Source organism: Harpegnathos saltator, unplaced genomic scaffold, assembly GCF_003227715.2.
Source record: "Harpegnathos saltator strain DR-91 unplaced genomic scaffold, Hsal_v8.6 scaffold252, whole genome shotgun sequence".
NCBI classification, from domain to species: Eukaryota; Metazoa; Arthropoda; class Insecta; order Hymenoptera; family Formicidae; genus Harpegnathos; species Harpegnathos saltator.
In genome coordinates, this window is record NW_020230042.1 from 289,203 (window position 1) to 308,869 (window position 19,667).

The 19,667-nt window shown below is 32.9% G+C and overlaps 3 protein-coding genes across 4 annotated transcripts; 2 read left to right on the forward strand and 1 right to left on the reverse strand.

Moving 5' to 3' along the window:
- Nucleotides 1–858: 858 nt before the first annotated feature.
- On the forward strand, nt 859–12,702 carry LOC105187225 (small subunit processome component 20 homolog). The gene is made up of 11 exons (XM_011147915.3): nt 859–1,039; nt 1,112–1,392; nt 2,686–7,833; nt 7,919–8,174; nt 8,314–8,919; nt 9,003–9,566; nt 9,676–9,858; nt 10,089–10,419; nt 10,492–10,925; nt 11,007–11,288; nt 12,212–12,702. The coding sequence occupies exons 1-11, from the start codon at nt 995–997 to the stop codon at nt 12,341–12,343; spliced, it is 8,262 nt and encodes a 2,753-aa protein (XP_011146217.2). The 5' UTR covers nt 859–994; the 3' UTR covers nt 12,344–12,702.
- Nucleotides 12,703–13,139: 437 nt separating this feature from the next.
- Nucleotides 13,140–14,780, reverse strand: LOC105187182 (telomere length and silencing protein 1 homolog). Its single transcript, XM_011147846.3, has 6 exons — nt 14,571–14,780; nt 14,387–14,495; nt 14,163–14,308; nt 13,851–14,069; nt 13,618–13,751; nt 13,140–13,513 (listed from the first exon to the last, which is right to left on the reverse strand). The coding sequence occupies exons 1-6, from the start codon at nt 14,684–14,686 to the stop codon at nt 13,350–13,352; spliced, it is 888 nt and encodes a 295-aa protein (XP_011146148.1). The 5' UTR covers nt 14,687–14,780; the 3' UTR covers nt 13,140–13,349.
- Nucleotides 14,781–15,158: 378 nt separating this feature from the next.
- Nucleotides 15,159–19,589, forward strand: Flo1 (flotillin-1). Of its 2 annotated transcripts, XM_011147847.3 has the most exons (11): nt 15,159–15,335; nt 15,757–15,832; nt 15,913–16,003; nt 16,196–16,339; nt 16,499–16,618; nt 16,987–16,995; nt 17,300–17,515; nt 17,588–17,775; nt 17,982–18,192; nt 18,278–18,442; nt 18,646–19,589. In XM_011147847.3, the coding sequence occupies exons 1-11, from the start codon at nt 15,284–15,286 to the stop codon at nt 18,661–18,663; spliced, it is 1,290 nt and encodes a 429-aa protein (XP_011146149.1). In that variant the 5' UTR covers nt 15,159–15,283; the 3' UTR covers nt 18,664–19,589. The 2 variants fall into 2 exon arrangements, with proteins under 2 accessions (XP_011146149.1, XP_011146150.1); XM_011147848.3 differs by lacking the exon at nt 16,987–16,995.
- The last annotated feature ends 78 nt before the right edge of the window (nt 19,590–19,667 follow it).

Here is a 19,667-nt window from a genome sequence, read left to right on the forward strand (position 1 = left end):
ACCAATCAAATTTAAAGTTTGGACTTTTATTCTCGAAAATTTGTGAAAAATATCGTATACGATATTTCATCAATGGGGCGATTTAATTGGCTGAGAATCATAATATCTACTGACATTCATGAAAAATCATTCATTCATTCAATAAATGTCTGTGCGCTGGAAAATCCTAGGCTAACGCCAACCCCTAGATCCTATGTAATCTGCGTGAATAAAGTATTTGGAATCAATGACTATTCCAAGCATGAAAAATAATGTCGTATGCGACATTTTTCAAGAATACGGATCCTATTACAAAATAGGTTTTGGAAATTCTGGTTTTAGTTTTAAGGTAGGCTGTATAAAGGCTCGTCTACATTAGCTGTAAGAGTAAGGCTGTAAGGTTGCAAGACACGAAATGAAATATTTTCATTCGCTGACAGCTTACGTTGCAGCCTTACAGCCTTACTCTTACAGCTATTGTAGACGAGCCTTAAAGGTCATTCTATAATACGTGTCGTAAGTTATAAGCCTTAAGAATTGGCGAATCACAGTCGATTATTACAAAAATAATCGGCTATAATTGGTCAGTTCTTACGGCTTGCGGCTTACAACACATATTGTAGACCAGGCCTAAAGGCTCGTCTACAATAGCTGTAAGAGTAAAGCTAAGACTCCATGCATGCGGTGAGCTCCGGCAAACGGCTGCGGTGACCAATCAGGAGACAGACGCATGCCGGAGCTTGCCGCAACCGGACTTGCGCCTCCCTCCTGATTGGTCACCGCAACCGTTTGCCGCAACTCACCGCATGCATGGAGTCTTAGCTTAACTCTTACAGCTAATGTAGACGAGCCTTAAGAAGAATAGATCACGCTGGGACTTCTATTAATCTTTTATAAAAAGAAAAAGAAACGTGAGCTGAGACGTACACGTGGGTGAGGTTTGAATTATTTATTGAAATATTTTCTTTTAAATAAAATTCAATATATGTGAATGAAAATAAGCTGTTGAAACAAGATGAAAACCAAACCAAATCGTCATAAGGAAACGAACACTTTTAAGGTATATATAAAGTTGATCAAAATAAGGTTAATCCAACTATGATTATGCTTTTCAACCAGTCTTTTCTTACAGTTCAAATCGTTTTCTGAAAGAGTGACTGAAATTGACATAGATGTTTTTCATCGTGTGGCACATCGAAATGAAGCTAGTTTTGAAGAAATCGAAACTTATTTTCATGGAACACTACAGAAATGGAATGTTCTTAATTTAACGGATGGTTATACTGATTTTAAAAAGAAAGTACGGGATATTGTCACATTGCCTCAATTAATTCACAAAAAGCAATATGTAGTTGACATACTTTTGGAATATTTAAAAAAAGAGGATTCTTTATTTCTGCAACCAATATTGGAGTAAGTACACATAAAAGCAGACGACATAGAATATTGCATGTAATTAAAACAGCTATGAACTTATGGATGTTTATTTTAAAAACGCATATACCGGGTGTTTCAGACCACCCGGGTTACCGGGTCATTTTTTTGTTGACGCGACATTTTAGAGAAAAATATTTCAGACAAAAGTTATAGGGTTTCAAAGGATCTATTTACTGACACTATGAATTTGACCTTGGAATAACCTTGAAACCTTAAAAAATCCAGTCAATCAACATAAAAATCTTAAATGGAAATTGTGATTTTTTATTACACTGTCTTTTTCCACCAATTAATTTGAACAACTTTTGTCTAAAATATTTTTTCATTTGCCTAGTATTTTTCTAGATATTGAAGGAAAACTTGATAACTTTTTCAATATTTAACTTACGATATTTCGCTAACTAGTTATTGGAAGAAAAAGTGGTAGTAGACTTTTTTGCTCTATTTAGTCTCAAGAATATATTTTTACAATAGCGTCCTGACTTTTGTTAACTTGCTGATTTTCGGAAACTTCAAAATCATCAAATGAACCAAATTCAGGGTGCTATTGGAACAATATATTCTTGAGACTAAATGGAGTAAAAAAGTCTCGTACCACTTTTTCTTCTGACAAATAGTTAACGAGATATTGTGAATTAAATATTGAAAAAGTTATCAAGTTTTCCTTAAATATCTCAAAAAATATTAGGTAAATAACAAAATGTTTCAAACAAAAGTTGTTAAAATTAATTGCTAGAAAAAGATGATGTAATAAAAAATTGAGGTATTCATTTAAGATTTTCATGTTTATCTTGACTGGGCTTTTCAAGGTTATCCCAAGATCAAATTCATAATGTCAGTAAATAGATCCTTTGAAGCCCTATAACTTTTGTCTGAAATCTTTTACTCTAAAATGTCGCGTTAATGAAAATATCGGGTGACCCGGGTGGTCTGAAACACCTGGTATACAGGGTGTTCATTTCAAAACTTTCCAGCTAATTATCTCGAAAACTATGAAAGATATTAAAAAAAGCTAAAACACGTGTTCCATGATTTCGAAGGGGAATGAGAATGGCATTATCAGTTTTTTATTTGGAGGGCATTTTCATAGTTTTCGAGATTTTTTACCTGTTATGTTTGAAATTTAGCAGCCTGTGTATATATATATATATATATATATATACACACACATATGTACACATATACATACATACATACATACATATATATATATATATATATATATATATATATATATAATTTGATTCTTTTTTTCAATCCCCTTTATAGGTTGGTAGTAGCCATAGCAAGAGATCTTCAGAAAGATTTTTATGAATATTTCCCACAATTTTTATCTGAAATAATTTCTTTATTACAAACAAAAAATACAGACCAGATAGAATATACATTCACTACTCTGGCATACTTGTTTAAATTTTTATGGCGGTATTTGATAAGAAATGTAAAAACTGTTGTTCCTCTATTGTTGCCATTATTAGCTGACACACAACCAGTCTATATAAACAGATTTGCTGCAGAAAGTTTTGCCTTTGTAGTTCGTAAAATTAAAGATAAAGACTCTTTTTTAATATTAATATTACATATTTTGGAGGATAATACAAGTGTGATATCTGGCTGTGGCAAATTATTATTTGAAGTTATATCTGGTATTCCAGGACAATTTCATTCTTGTGCTGAGGAAATGTTAACACTTTATTTCAATGCTCTGCAAGATAAGTCTGTTAATCAAAAGCTGACCTATGAAGTATTAAAAGAAATTGTTGTGTGTATAAAACAAAATATATATCCACAAAAATGTATTGTTATGTGGAATGCTATATTACAAGTAATGGATACATTTATATTTGTTGAAAAATCAGAGCAATCACTGGAGTCTTGTAAGAGAGAAAATCCCTTAATTTTGTTGCTACAACTTATACATACCAATATCAGTTATAAAAATGGAAAGCTTGTAACTGATGCTACATCTCTGATAAAAAAGTTGATGGTTATAATTGATACATTCAATCAAGATAATAGTATTATACAAGAAGCTATTAATGTGTCAGTTGCTATTCTTTTAGCATCTAATATTAAATTAATGCAAGAAAATACAAGTCAACTATTACTTAAGATTATGGCACTGAACAATGTGGAATTATTATACTATGCTGTTGAAAATTTGATAGACTATTCTTTATTTGAGATGTTAATTTTACCTCATATTTTGCAGCGTAGTATCTCTGCTGGATTTGATAGTAAGGCATTACTTCTGTTTGCTAAAATAATTTTTGCAAAAGCATCACCTTGCCTTAGTAGTATAACTCTAGACAAATGGAAGAAATATATTTTAGATATACGAAATGTCAGACATGAAAGTATAAATTATATGTTAGTTGAATTGACAACGTTATCTACTGATGTTACTTCACTTGATGCAATAAGAACTTTAATAATTCTGCCACACTTAAAACCTTTGTGTGAAGAATTTAAAGATACATTAAAGACTGAGCTACTATCTTTATATAAACAAATATTGAAGTATGATAGTGTGGAAGATATCAGGAATATTAATAAAGTATCTTTTATATTTTTATTGACATTAGAATCGATAATACACATATTAAAGCCAAATGATTTTCACGAGTTCTTGCTAAAATCTGACATGAAAATAGTCGACCTTATTGAAAAATATTACGAAAATAAATATATTTTAAACTCAATAGACCTTTGTTTGACGTACTTCGCAGCATCAGAGTATCACAAATATTACATCAATCTTGCATCATTTGATATGTTACATAAAAATATAGTAAAAAAAATGAGTTCACCTTATAGCAATGTTCGGTTGACTGCAGCGCATTTATATTCTTTATTTGCTAATGTCGAAGGTCTGGAATGTCAGATGCAAAATAATGGAAAGAGTGCTATGGAGCTTGTTTATTTAGCTGAATGTAAATCTGCAACTGTACAAACGTACCGTGATAAGTTGTTGCACTTGCAAGCTTTAGAATTTCAGAGCCATGCACTAATTAATCTAGATCCGAAGTATTATGAGTTTCCATTACGATACTTGATAGGTAATATGTATGTCAATTTCTCTTTACTCTGGGAACCTGTGAGTATAATTATAGCTAGTTATGGCAACAAAAGATGTCAACAGTTTTGGCCAACATTTCTTGCCGAAATAACATCTAAAAATGAACCCGAAATTGAATGGAAACCGCCGTTTCATTGTCACATCATTTCCTCGTTAGTAACATCGATAGAGAAACACGATGACAAACCTGACTTCGAAAACCACAAAATTCTTCTTTGGAAATGTATGACACATTTCTCACATTATGCCGAATCAAGAAATAGAGACTTAACCGTATTGTTCATTGACTTTGTAAATATGAATTTTTTCAAATCTAATTCAGAAGACGGTAAGTCTTGTAACATTGAGAAACATAAAAAGTTGTCCGACACATGTAACGACATGGAAGTTGAAAGTGTCGATGAAGAAGAGGATGAAAACAATACTGTTGCAAAAGCTACATTGACAAATAAGACGAATAAAAATTACAAAACGAAGCTTTTAATTGCTCAAATGGAGATATTTGGCAGAGTACTAAATCCAAAAGTGTTATATAGAGAAGCAGAGATGCATCAAATTTACTTGGATTTACTTTGTTCGAAGAATACCGATATACAAAAAGCGGCTTTAAATTGTCTCTTTATATATAAATATAATTATCTTCTGCCGTACAAGGAATCTTTGTACGGTTTAATAAGTGAGAAGAATCTTAAAAACGAACTTGCACGCTTCAAACTGGACAAAGAAAGTAATATGATTCAGGAGGAACATCGCGAGAATCTTATACCGATTATAATGAGGATTATTTATGCGAAAATGATCATGAAAACCGGCATGAGAACTGGCGGAAAGGCCGGTGGATTTGCACGGCGTAAAATCATATTGCGTTTTTTGGCTGGCACACAGGAAAACGAGATGATTACATTCGTCAAAATGGCATTTAGATCGTACATGTCATTAGAAATGAATCAAGCGTTCAGTTTGAAGCAACACGCTAAAAAGATCGTCGACACGATTGATCTGAGCAACATTATGCCACCCAAACGCATGCAAAGCGCGGTAAATTTACTGGCTATAGTAATGGAACAGTTTGGCGGAAAAATGTCGACGAAATTACTGCCGCATTTATTCGGGATACTAATTTGCATTTTGGCCGAGGCTACCGGGATTCTGCGGAGATCAGAAGAGGTTTACGCAGGATACTTGCCGATAATTAAAAACGTGAGGACCAATTGTATCGGTGTACTGGCTAGGTTTTTCGTACACTTCGAAGAGTACGACTGGAAGCAGCACGAGATAGATGCGGTCTTTGACGTAGCGATATTCCCTTGGTTACCAAAACTACCCGTTGAGAGTATTCACAGTCCTACGGCTTTATTGAAACTCTTTATAGCATGGGGCCAGAACCCTCGGTATTATCCGTTATTTGTAAAGCATCAGGAGGATAATAAGTCTGTCAGCCCGCTTCCTTACATCATGCAACTTATTTCGAACCCCAAGACGCATCCATCTGTTATCAACGCCGTTCTGGAGACGATCGAAAAGATGTTGACGCTACAGGATTATAGGAAATCTAACGAGGATACGGGCGAGATGCAAATCGATTCACCGTTCTTACCGCTAATACCGATACTCACGAATCTAATCGAAGTGGAAGAGAAGATATTCTCGACAGGAATTAATTACGGCTCCGCGATTCTTTTGCCACACATCCCTCACATTCTGGAATTCATCAAGAGCAGACTCAAGAAGAGGTCCAACAAGGGCGTAAGCAGGATCGAGTTAGCCATACTGTCGCGAATCTCTGAATTTGTCACTGACGCAGAAACGTGCGATATGTTGTTGGCGCTTATATTACCGATATTGATAAGAAAGGCTATGCATAATAACGAGGAGGCTGTTACGGAATTGCTGACGACCGTCATAAACCTTGTGAAAATTGTGAACAGACCAGAGATTCATTTGCGTGCCATTGCGCCACTGATGGGTCTCACCTCAGATATAAGTATTCGCCGACTTCTCATACAGCTATACAATACCATCGCTGAGAAGTCCACGGGAGAAAATCGTGAGACGATAACGCGCGACTGCAATGTTCTGATCGCACTTAACGCATGGGACCACAGGTGGATCGATCAGCCAGACTTCCAGAAACGACTGGACGCTTTCGGGGAAATTAACGACATGGTAGAGAAGAACACGATTACGCTGGAATTTGGCGTGGCTGTAATATACAATTGCTTCTACTTCCTGAAGGCCGAGTCGGATCTGGCGATAAGGGATTACTCCGGCCAGTGCTTGAAGCTCGTCGCACCGAGACTAGCGAAGGAGCACCAGAATAATGCTGTAAATAGGCGTTATTTGATGGACGATACCATTTTGGTACTCACGAGAAGAGGAATCGTGAGTAAGAACGAAGCCGTTCGCTTACAGTCGATTGCACTTATAGGACACATGGCATTGGAATGCTCGGATGTGCATCCTGTTTTGCGGGATCTGTCTCTGCTCGCTAATCGAGCCGACCCCGAAGTTGATTTCTTCGAAAACATGCAGCATCTACAATTGCACAGAAAGGCACGCGCATTATTAAAATTCTGTGCGCTCGCTAAGACATTAGAGAAGCCGATCAATCCTAGAACATTGATGCAATTCATTCTTCCTCTTTGCTCGTCGTACTTGTGCAACGAAGCCTACGTTCATAAGAACAGCATCGTTGATGCTGCTATTGAGACTGTCGGAATAGCGTGCAGACTTTTACCATGGCATCATTACGAGATCATCTTGAAACATTATTTAAGCAAACTGAAAAGTTCTGTAGAGTTTCAAAAGCAAATCATTAGAATAATCGTAGCGATACTGGACGCCTTTCATTATGATTTTTCGAAATATAAGCCATCAGAAGAAATTACTAAAGAAACTAAAGAAACGGAAAGTAACGTTGTTCCTGTCGATGAAGAAGAAATTAGTGCAAGGGCCGATGAAAATGTAAATCTCGAAGATGTGACACAAGAAGCTGAAGAGGAATTAGAGAAAGTATTGAATGACAACGCTGAAAATATGGAGGAAATGATCGAGAAAGATGGAGCGAAAACGGGGAACGTGCTGATAATTGAGAAACAAACGTTGCTTTCTCAGTATGGAGCGAAAAGAGTAATATTCAGTATATCGAATGGCTTGTTACCGCAATTACATCGTTCTATTGTGGCTAGAACTCGGCAGGACAGTAGTCACAAGATTAACAGGAAAAAGATTGTATCCGATACGGAAGAGGACGATTTATTGCGAGTTCCTATTGCTCTCGCACTTGTGAAATTATTGCAGAAAATGCCCGAGAATGTTCTAGATGCAAATTTGCCGGGGTAAGTGTGTAACAACATCTGACAGTGTGGTCATCAAGATAATGTATCATTCCATGTCCTAATGTAGATGAATTAATATTTTCAGGATTTTTATGAAATTATGTGCGTTTCTGAAATCTCGTATGGAATCAGTTCGACGTGTGACTCGCGAGATACTGCAAAAGATTATGATCACATTGGGTCCAAATTATCTTCATTATCTTTTGAAAGAGACGAATACACTGTTAACGAGAGGTTTCCAGGTGCATGTCCTTGTGTACACAGTCCAGTCTGTACTATCTGCATTGAAGCCATATTTTCAGAAGTTCGACATTAATCATAATTTACAAAGCATTCTATCTGTAAGTATTATCACGGTTGCGCAAATCTTGTTATATAATCTTGTGACATGAATCTTATGATATAAAATGTATCTTTCTGTATAACGTTGTAATTTTTATATAATATTTATAGATATTATCCAATCATTTTTATGTTTAGGTATGCAAAGTTGATCTGTTTGGATTAACTGCGGAGGAAAAAGAAATAACCGGTATTGTTAAAAATGTATCAGAGGCGAAAAGTACCAAGAGTTTCGATATCTTACGTATATTGGCAGAATTTATAACGGAATCTTGTTTATTGGATTTGATATTGCCGTTGAAGGAAGTGCTGATGAAAACACACTCGCATAAAACAGTACATAAGATTGTAGAATGCCTGCGAAATGTAACTCTGGGTTTAGCAGACAATACTTACATTCCACTGGAACAAATGCTTATATTTCTTTACGGTATTATCTCAGAAAGTATACCGGATCTTATCCCTGAAAAGGAAAATAAAAAGCTCACGGAAGAGGAAACGAGAGGATTAGTGCGACAAAAGCCAGATTGTTTTATCATACCGCCAGAACCCAAAAGTAGGATAGGTGTTAAAGCTGCAGCAAAAACTACTAGAAGTACTAATGTTCACGTAATGGTGGAATTTGGTTTGAAACTTTATCACATATTATTGAAACGGGAGAAAGTTACCAGCACAGAATACAAATCTCACTTAGAACCTTTTGTACCACTTTTGAGTAATTGTTTAAATTCTCAACATGTTAAGGTATTTCAACGGATATCTATCATGAAACTCTGCTATTTGTTTCAGTTTAGATAATTTTTTTCACAAAAAAAATTTATTTTCAGCTAAGTACTGTAGCGATACAATGTTTGAATTGGATGCTTAAAATGAACATGGCTTCGATACAAACGTCGATATCAAACATCTGTGATGCCATGTTCGGTATTTTACACAAATATTCTGCTGTCGGTTTAGGTAGAGGAGATAATTTTGACCTCGTGATGGCCACATTTAAATGCATGTCCGTAGTCGTCCGTGATGTGAAGCATTTCACCATAGACATCGATCAATTAAAGCTTCTTATTCTATATGCGGAACAGGATCTGTACGAAAGCGATAAACAAGCTACCGCATTCACCTTATTAAAAGCTATAATTCACCGGAAAATGATTGCTCCCGAAATGCATCCTGTTATGGAACAAGTAGCCATGCTGAGTGTCACCTCAGAGTTGGAGCACGTTAGATTGCAGTCGCGTTCTGTGTTTTATTCGTATCTGATGGCATATCCACTTGGTCAACATTTGGACAAACACATATCTTTTTATCTAAATCAGCTAAGTTACGAGATGCGGCCAGGTCGGTTGAGCGCATTAGAAATGATTCATACCATAATCACAAGTTTCCCTCTAGTGAGTATTCTATATCTTCTTTACATACTACTACTTAAGTAAAGACACGAATATTCAATTTTAATTTAATATATGATTTATTAACGAATAATTTTGAAATATATTGCAGAAAACTTTAATTGCAAAATCAGGACCTATATTTCTGGTGACCGGTGTAAGATTAATAAACGACGATGATCCGATTTGTCGTAAGCTTAGTGCTAAATGTATAAAAGAAATGATAAACCGGTTACCTCCCAATGAGAGAAACATGCTATTCGACATAGTTTTTAAATGGCTAAATGATGTTAAGGTAATAACTGATTGTTGTGATTCTTTGAGCAATAAGCTTCTTTAAGACAAACTGATGAGAATTTTTTTCTTTCTTTTTTTTATAAAAACAAACTCTAACTTAAGTATTCTTATTTGTCTTGAAAGGTTTTTTTTTTTTTTCTTTTTATTAATAGTCATGACAAATAATTATAAAGAGTAAATTATAAAATATTCGTTTAAACTTTAACACTTTTTTAAACACAATTTCAGATAACACATCGAACATTAGCAGCGCAACTATGTGGCATATTTGTAACAGTCGAAAAAGATGAATTTGATTCACGGTTGAAAGTAATTTTACCATTGCTACTGAAACAGTTTTATACAGATTTCTCTGCTTCTGACAATACAGAGCCTGGACCATTCGTACTGCTAAATAATCCAAGTGATACACAGACGAAATGTCCCAATATAAAAGATCCAGAAAGGATGAAAGATCATCATTTATTTCAAGTATTACAGTTGCTGTTAAAGATGTCTGCACATTGCACATCTTTCCTCACGAATGAGAAACACAACGATTTCGTTTGTTCCTTCGCCGGTAAATTATTTCTACTGAAACGAATAGTTATTTTTAACAAAGCAAAAATTGCATTTTTGTTTCGTGTTCCAGAATATAGTCAGTCCTTGTTAGGTCATCCGCATATTTGGGTTCGATTAGCAGCCGCACAGTTAATTGGTTTTATTCTGGCTACTCTTGACATTGATAGGATCGTGGAACTTCTAAATAATCCGAAGAGTGAAAAATCACATAATGGTTACATATATTCGAATCCCACTGATACCATAAGAAGGTTAACTCTAGATTTAGTGGCACAAATCCATCCTGACATGACATTTGAAGAGTTAGCGGATCAAGTTGTGAAAAATCTCATTTTTATCGCGAAAATACTAAAATCAATTGATAACCGGACCGTCGAAAGTGGCACACAAAATGATGAAAACAAAACAAAGGAGAGTAACAATTTATCTCTTCCTTGGCTCGTCAGAAGATTGAGAAGAGTTGTTAATTTAGAAATAACACAAACTCCTAAATCAACATCAGTGGTAAGATCATTCATTTTACAGATGTTTATAATCCTGAACAGTATAAAAAATGTTTTGAAATTGTATAAATAATGATTTTAGAGAACCGCAGTGTTTAAATGTATTGCTGGTATAGTGGCTACAATACCTGTAGAACATTTAAACGTGATACTTTTTAGTATTATGTCACCATTAGTTCGAGAGATAGCTATGACAACAGAACAGAACAGAGAACAGAATGCCGAATTACGTCGACTTGCTAAGGAAGTAACTTCCATGATTAAAAAATCTATAGGTAATGAACAATATATCCAATTATTAAATCGTGTGCAACAACAACTCGATGTTAAGAGAGCGGAAAGAAAGAAAGTTCGCGCGCAACAGGTAAACTATTTATTTCTTTATGTCTTTATTAATTCTTTATAATACATATGTATACAGGGTGGCCCACGTAAAGTGTTATAAGTCCATAACTTCAAAAATTTATCAAATCAACAAATTGTTTCTAAGGAATTTTCATGTATTCGAGAGGCCTCTCTAACTGCATAAACGTAAAGTCGCCCACGCTTGCCCTTTAAGGGGGAACGGGGGTAACTTCATAATTTTAAATGGAACCCCCTATAAAATATTGCATATTTGGATTCTACGTGAAAAAACAAGTAAATTTTATATGAAACATTTGTTTGGAAAATGCTTCTATCAAAAGTTATTAGCATTTGAACCTTTAGCAATTTCATTCATGATTGAACTCCATTGACGCAAAGTTGCATTCGCGATACAACAAAAACAAAAAAGACCTTATAGTACATACTTGATGTTAACCAAAAGAAACCCGATGAATGTGTTTATTCATGTTTCTTTTGATTAACATCAAGTATATACTCTAAAGTTTTTTTTTTTTTTTTTATCGCGAACGCAACTTTGTGTCAATGGAGTTCAATCATGAATGAAATCGCTAAAGGTTTAAATGCTTTTGATAGAAGCATTTTCCAAACAAATGCTTCAGATAAAATTTACTTTTTTTCCCGTAGAATCCAAATATGCAACATTTTATAGAGAATTCCATTTAAAATTATGAAGTTACCCTCTTAAAGGGGAAGCGGGGGCGACTTTACGTTTATGCAATTAGAAAGGCCTCTCGAATACATGAAACTTCCTTATGAACAATTTGTTGATTTGATAAATATTTTTAAAGTTATGGACTTGTAATACTTTATGTGAGCCATTCTGTATATACCATATATCTTTTACAAAGAAATATGTTTATACTTGACACTTTATATACATAATGATTATTTTTATTGCAGTTTGTTGTTAATCCTGATTTAGCCGCCAAACGTAAACTAAATATGCAACAAAAGAAAAAAATAGCAAAGAAAAAGAAAACATGCATTGTTCCGAACTTGAAATCAGATTCGCGTTTTTCTTGTCCGCCTTGAAATCTTCCCGCGGATAGATTAAAAAATCTATAAATAATGAAAAATACATCAAATTCCTAAATCGTGTGCAACAAAAACTCGATGTTAAGAGAGCGGAAAGAAAAAAAGTTCGCGCGCAACAGATAAACTATTTATTTCTTTATGTCTTTATTAATTCTTTATAATACATATGTATATATAACATATATCTTTTATAAAGAAATAGGTTTATACTTAACACTTTATACTACACTGTATACATAATGATTATATTTATTGCAGTTTGTTGTTAATCCTGATTTAGCCGCTAAACGTAGATTGAATAAACAACAAAAGAAGAATAGCAAAAAAAAGAAATACATGTAATATAAATATCGTGATATATATGTATACTATATGTATCATGATATATGTGTATACTATATATATATATATATATTATATATATATATATATATATATATATATATTATATATATATATATATATATATATTAGTAGGAACAAATTGCGACGGCCCATCTTTCTTTCTGTGTCTATCCCAAAGCAATTTTAACTTTGCCTCTTCTGTAGCTTCAATATTACGAATCTTAGCCCTGCAAAATTTTTTTTCAATAAAAATTGCTTTCTTCTTTCTTTACTAAGTGTGTTCACACATTAATATTATATATCATGTTCAACTTATAAATAATTGTATATATATATATATATATATATCTTAAGTATAAACCTATTTCTTATATATATATATAGTGCACATCTACTATATATATTGTACATATCTGTTTTTATATGTATGTATGGAAAATATATAGTTACATAAAGAAGTTATTTGTACATAATTAACCGTTACTGGTATTAATATTTCACTTTTTTCATAATAAACTTTTATTTAAATGTACGTATCAATTGTTGAGTTAATACGCGTAATTTGTTTACTACTGACATCAATTTCAAAAGGTTATGTGTATGTACAATCAACTTTTACTTTTGAAAAGTACATGATAAATTAATAAAATAAACAAATTTAAAATCTCCTAAATTGCTTTTTAAATCTCTCGTAATGATAATCATCTGTCGCCTTTTCCCCATTATCTTTTCGCTTTCCTCGTATATCTTCCTTAGTAACGCATTTTTTCTTATCATCAGAATCTTGTCGTGATTTTTGGAAATCCGAGTCTTCTATGTTAACTAAAATTGCATATAATGAGATATATAATTATTCTAACTCACAGATTAATTTATATCTTTTTTTACAATAATCAGTTTAATCAGAAGAATAAGGAGATTCATACATCTATTGTGCTGTACAAAATTTACAGCCATATTAGTAGGAACAAATTGCGACGGCCCATCTTTCTTTCTGTGTCTATCCCAAAGCAATTTTAACTTTGCCTCTTCTGTAGCTTCAATATTACGAATCTTAGCCCTGCAAAATTTTTTTTCAATAAAAATTGATTTCTTCTTTCTTTACTAAGTGTATTCACACATTAATATTATATATCATGTTCAACTTATAAATATTTACTCTATGCCGAGGTCTACTTCTGGAATACCAGAGAGCATTTGATTTGAAAGCATCTCCTCACTGCGATGAGCTGAACTTTGTCTTAAATGTTCCGGTACTGCTCGTAATGCTGCCTCTTCTGGTGAACAATATGATCCTTTTTCATTATTTGTACCATTTGTTACATCATTATTATTTTTGCTTTTACGTTTGGATAATTCTTCTTCTATATATTTGACCCTAAAAACAATTGTATTAGGTTGTGATATAATACACCCTTACCAAATTATATAAACAAGTAATATAAACATGTGTTTACATCTGTATACATACATTTCTTCATCTTCATCACGTTTATTGGTCTCTGCATTAAATTGTGTTCCAATACCGGTATCATAAGCATCATTCTGTCTATGTTTTGTATTTTTCAATACAGCCATATTTACTATCCCACCAGTTTTCATATTAAAGGGATCTGACTAGATTAACATGAACTTGTGTGTTATAATTTTTCGTGTCATTATTGATATTATAAACATATGTATTAGATATCTTACCATTATTACATCAGATGCAACATTTTCTCCAAGAGCTAAACCAACAACATTGATACCTGTCGGTCTTTCACGAAGCTTTTGAACAATTTTCATTTCTTCAACTTTTTCCCTAAAATAATTTTTTTTTATAATTATATGCACCAAATTGTTAATACTTTTCTAACGAGGGATATATGTAGTATACCTGAGGGATGTTTTCTCACTTTCGCTCTCATCATCGTCTGAGATGTCACGTTTCCTTAATGGCTTCCTTTTTTTCTTTTTAAATTGAATATTAGGCGTTTCTTCGTCACTACCCATATCTTTTTAATATATAAAACAATATTTGAATAAAATTGCAAATATAAAAGTTAACATAGAGGTTAAAACTGTTTCTTCTGCTGAGATTACGTATAGAAGTTGAACTCAACCAATCAAATTAATTGGAGCTACGCATGGAAAATTACTGTAGATCCCTAGAAAATAAATTCTCCTGTTGGATATAGAATCACCGTATATCCATCGAACGCAATGTAAAGCCAGCGGCACACGGTGCTTGTTTTCGTGCTGGATTGCTTGCTGGATGAAAAAATGCGTTGTGATTGGTACATTTCCGAAGATGGATGGAAATGCACCAATCAGAATGCAGTATTTTCATCCAGTAAGCAATCCAGCACGAAAACAAGCATCGTGTGCCGCTGGCTTAATATACATCGCCGGCTGCGTTCCGATATTCCATGCCAGAACTAAAACTCTATAACATACGTGACATAAACTATGTATTTTCAGTACTGGCAGTGAATTTCGGAACGCAATCACCGTGTGAGATACATGAAATAATTGCAGCATCGGCGACATCGACATCAATCGTCTGTTTCGGAGTTACGTTTGCCATCGTTATTATATTAACGGATAATCATGAGTTGTGGTTTCGTTACTTGCGGACCGAACGAAGCACTCGTCGTTTCAGGTAATTAAACAAAAAGTATTGTTACATGCGATATTTATTTTATTGATATGGCCGCGTGCCAATTTAATCATTCATAAAAATGGGAGGAGCATTCTTGTTTGTGAGATAATTGAGGAAACACCGTGGTGGGGAAACTCAGAAATATATAGAATCAATAAGGAACAGCTACACCTATTAGATTAATCTGATAATATCTACTGTGCAAGGAGATGAAGCAATAATTAGATACTATATTCATTGCTTACATGAAATATATAACTTACTACCTACCTGTCATTTATAAATATATATTACTTCTTACTACTATTAATTGTATGCTAACGTTATTCTGATATAGATGTATTCATGCAACTTTTTAGCTTTTTTTACAATTTATATACACATCACTATTTAACACTACTATATGAACTTTTGGTTCAAGGATGCTGCTACAGCAAACCACTTTTGGTACCTGGAGGTCGAGTATTTGTTTGGCCTATTGTACAACAAGTACAAAAGTAAGTGTTACATAAAAGTTGCAAATGAGATAAATTATAATATAGGTTTTGGATAGATTATATGTGTCTTATTTTTGTAGAATTTCTTTGAACACAATGACTTTACAAGTTGAAAGTCCAACAGTATATACCTGTCAAGGTGTACCAATATCTGTTACAGGTATAGCACAGGTAATTAGAAAAAATTATTTTTTAAATTAAACTTTTATAATTATATATTTTATTTAAATACTATAACGATATAAATTAGTTACTTATTAGTAATATATGTGTATATAAAAAAATAACAATACATAATTTAGAACAATAAAAGCATAATATTTCATATATATTATCATATATTATATATTTTGTCTATTTTAGGTAAAAATTCAAGGACAAAATGAAGAAATGCTTTCTACTGCATGTGAACAATTCCTTGGAAAATCTGAGGAAGAAATACATAATATAGCTCTTGTTACCTTAGAAGGACATCAACGGGCTATAATGGGCAGTATGACGGTAGAAGTAAGTGTAATAACAGCATAATTAGCCATATAAAAAGCAGTAGTTTCTTTTTACATCTGGTTTTTATCAATAAATATATATAAGTACATATAACTATACTTAATTACAAAAAAAAAACTATAATTGAGAGTTGAGCTTTATATTATTCTTTTATTGCAGGAGATTTATAAGGATCGTAAAAAATTTAGCAAGGAGGTCTTTGAAGTTGCAAGCAGTGACTTGGTTAATATGGGCATTACTGTGGTGTCATATACATTGAAAGATATCCGTGACGAGGAAGTAAGTATAGTGTTATTATATGAAAACAAATTATTACAATAAAAAGACACAACCATAAATTACAAAACTATATAACCCAAGTATAGATATTCAGAAATTCTTATTTAGAAACATACCAATACGTACACAAACTTTATGCACAATTGTAGCTATCTACAGAACATAATTGACTAATGAAGATACATTATTCAGTATATTATTCATGTATATAGTATTTAAGATCAACACATCATACAAAATAATATCCAAAAGACCCCCTTTAAACGATTAAATATACTTGTTATTAAATAGATATTAATTTATGAGTTGATGTAGTTAGATCTTGTACATGGTAAATATTGAATACCTTTTTGTTTTGCTACTTGCAGGGGGCAAAGGTATGTTCAAATTTTGTTTTACCACTACTATTTCTCAGCACACTGCTACCTTTTCTAATGTTATTACTGCAAATTCTCCGAGTACTAGAAAAAAGAAGTATATTTTCAATGCTTTTTGCAAATAGCACAGTTATACACACTTGCAATACTTTGTTTACTGAATATACATCGTATGTACTTATATATGTTTGCCTTTATGTCATTCAGGCTTACTCAAATGCTGAAATTAATGTTACATTTTACTGTGCTCTTGTCATAAATTATTTTGTCACACAGTAATTTCACGAAAATATATTATTTGTAGGGTTATCTGCAAGCGCTTGGTATGGCACGTACGGCTGAAGTGAAGAGAGATGCTAGAATAGGTGAAGCAGAAGCTCGCAGAGATGCACAGATTAGAGAAGCTATAGCCGAGGAACAAAGAATGGCTGCACGTTTCTTAAACGACACAGAAATCGCGAAAGCTCAACGTGACTTTGAATTGAAAAAAGCTGCTTACGACGTTGAGGTTCAAACTAAAGTAAGAGAATATTTCTATCTTGTATTATGATACGTTTTTGTAAACATCTTTATATAAGGATATTAATTGCAGAAAGCTGAGGCTGAAATGGCTTTTGAACTGCAAGCGGCGAAAACTAAACAGAGGATTATGGAGGAACAGATGCAAGTAAAAGTGGTAGAGCGTAGCCAAGAGATTGCTGTGCAGGAACAGGAAATGCTGAGACGTGAAAGAGAATTAGACGCAACTGTACGACGCCCTGCTGACGCAGAAAAATATAGGTATGCTTCATTTTCGATCTAATGTAATAACAGGAAGAACTATGAAAATACGAAGGTGAAAATTGCGAAGAAAACATGATGAAAATGTTTATGAATATATTATGTACGATTTAGACAACATGAAATATCGTCCCACAGCCTACGATTTCAATTTTAACATTAGATTCTCAAATAAATTAAAAATATATTTAACAATTCGTCTTCAGGTTAGAGAAAATGGCTGAAGCAAATAAATTACGTCTAGTAATGGAAGCTGAAGCTGAAGCTGAAGCTATTAAGATTCGCGGTGAAGCAGAAGCTTTCGCTATCGAAGCAAAAGCTAAGGCAGAAGCGGAACAAATGGCAAAGAAAGCTGCCGCATGGAATGAATACAAGAGCGCAGCCATGATAGATATGATGCTTGATACACTTCCAAAGGTACTTTTATCTTTATAATATTTACAGTACATTCAAAAATATTACAATAATTTAAGATGTTCTGACTGCACGATTTATTTTGCAGGTTGCTGCCGAAGTCGCAGCACCTCTTTCTCAAGCGAAAAAAATAACTATGGTATCGAGTGGTAATGGCACCGTCGGTGCAGAAAAATTAACCGAAGAAGTTTTCAATATTGTACAACGTGTGCCGGAACTCGTAAAGAATTTAACAGGCGTGGATATTGCAAAGGTGTGTATCGAGCTGTATATATGACATTTTTGGTAAATAATCTATGTTACAGTATATTGAGCAAATTTGTTGTTAATTGTATTAATAATATAGATAATTATAAAATTATATTAATATAAAGTAATAATATAAAATTTATTTTATTTATTATATTAACTTACCGTTAACTTATCGTTAACTTATCGTTAATTTTTTTCTTTCAGTCGGTTCATGCAGCGTAAATGTGCAATATAAAGGATCTTTTAATTATTTCCCAATTACACGTTGTACTTTAACATGCACATTTATAAGAAATATTTAATGGATCTTTGATATATACATTTATTTTAGATATTTTGTCTTGTAGTAAAAGTCAAGTATTAGAATTCTTATATTGAAGAAAAATTCAATCGACACTTTTGCTGCCAATTTATAGCATTTATGTCATGTGTCTCATATGTAATAATATATAAGATAATAATAATTTCAAATTGACTTACTTTCAATCCTGGAAATCAATATGGAATAAATTTAAATTATTTAATTTATTACAATCTTTTAAGGAGCATACTCAAGAAATTCATTATTCTTTATTCCAATGATTTTTATTTGGGCAGTAAATGTGTGATGCAATGTTAGTAGTTTATATTACTGATATTATTTTTATACTGTTTTCTAATTGATATTTGACTATTTAGTATATTTTAACTAACTTTAGATAACATGCTAGTCTATTTTATTAATTCAACGTATCTGTTAATAAAACGTACATACATATATACATAGTACATACATACATAGTACATATATGTGTGTGCGTGTGTGTGTGTGTGTGTCTGTGTATATGTGTCCATTTTATCGAATCTCTGAATTGACTATAATGGTCTATATTCATTTATATCTATTTCTATGCCAATATGTGCCGAATGTCATTCCTCCAAATATTCTACTTCTATGCGTACCTTCCAAATGTAATTACTAAATAAGTGTTTAGAGATATAAAAGTATTAATGTTTCTTAACATCATTTAATATTCTTTATTCAATGTGGAGAGATCTTTTCTAATCCTTGAGATATAAATGAGGTTCACGTGATTTTGAGCGAGCGTTTTATTTTCTGTATCTTAACAAGATGTGACATAAAGGAGAATATATATTTTATTCGTGTAGCTAGAGATCTCTAGTGAGCTCAAGTGAGCTCTATTTATTTGTATGAATCATAAAATCCTTTGAATATGTCTCTGACT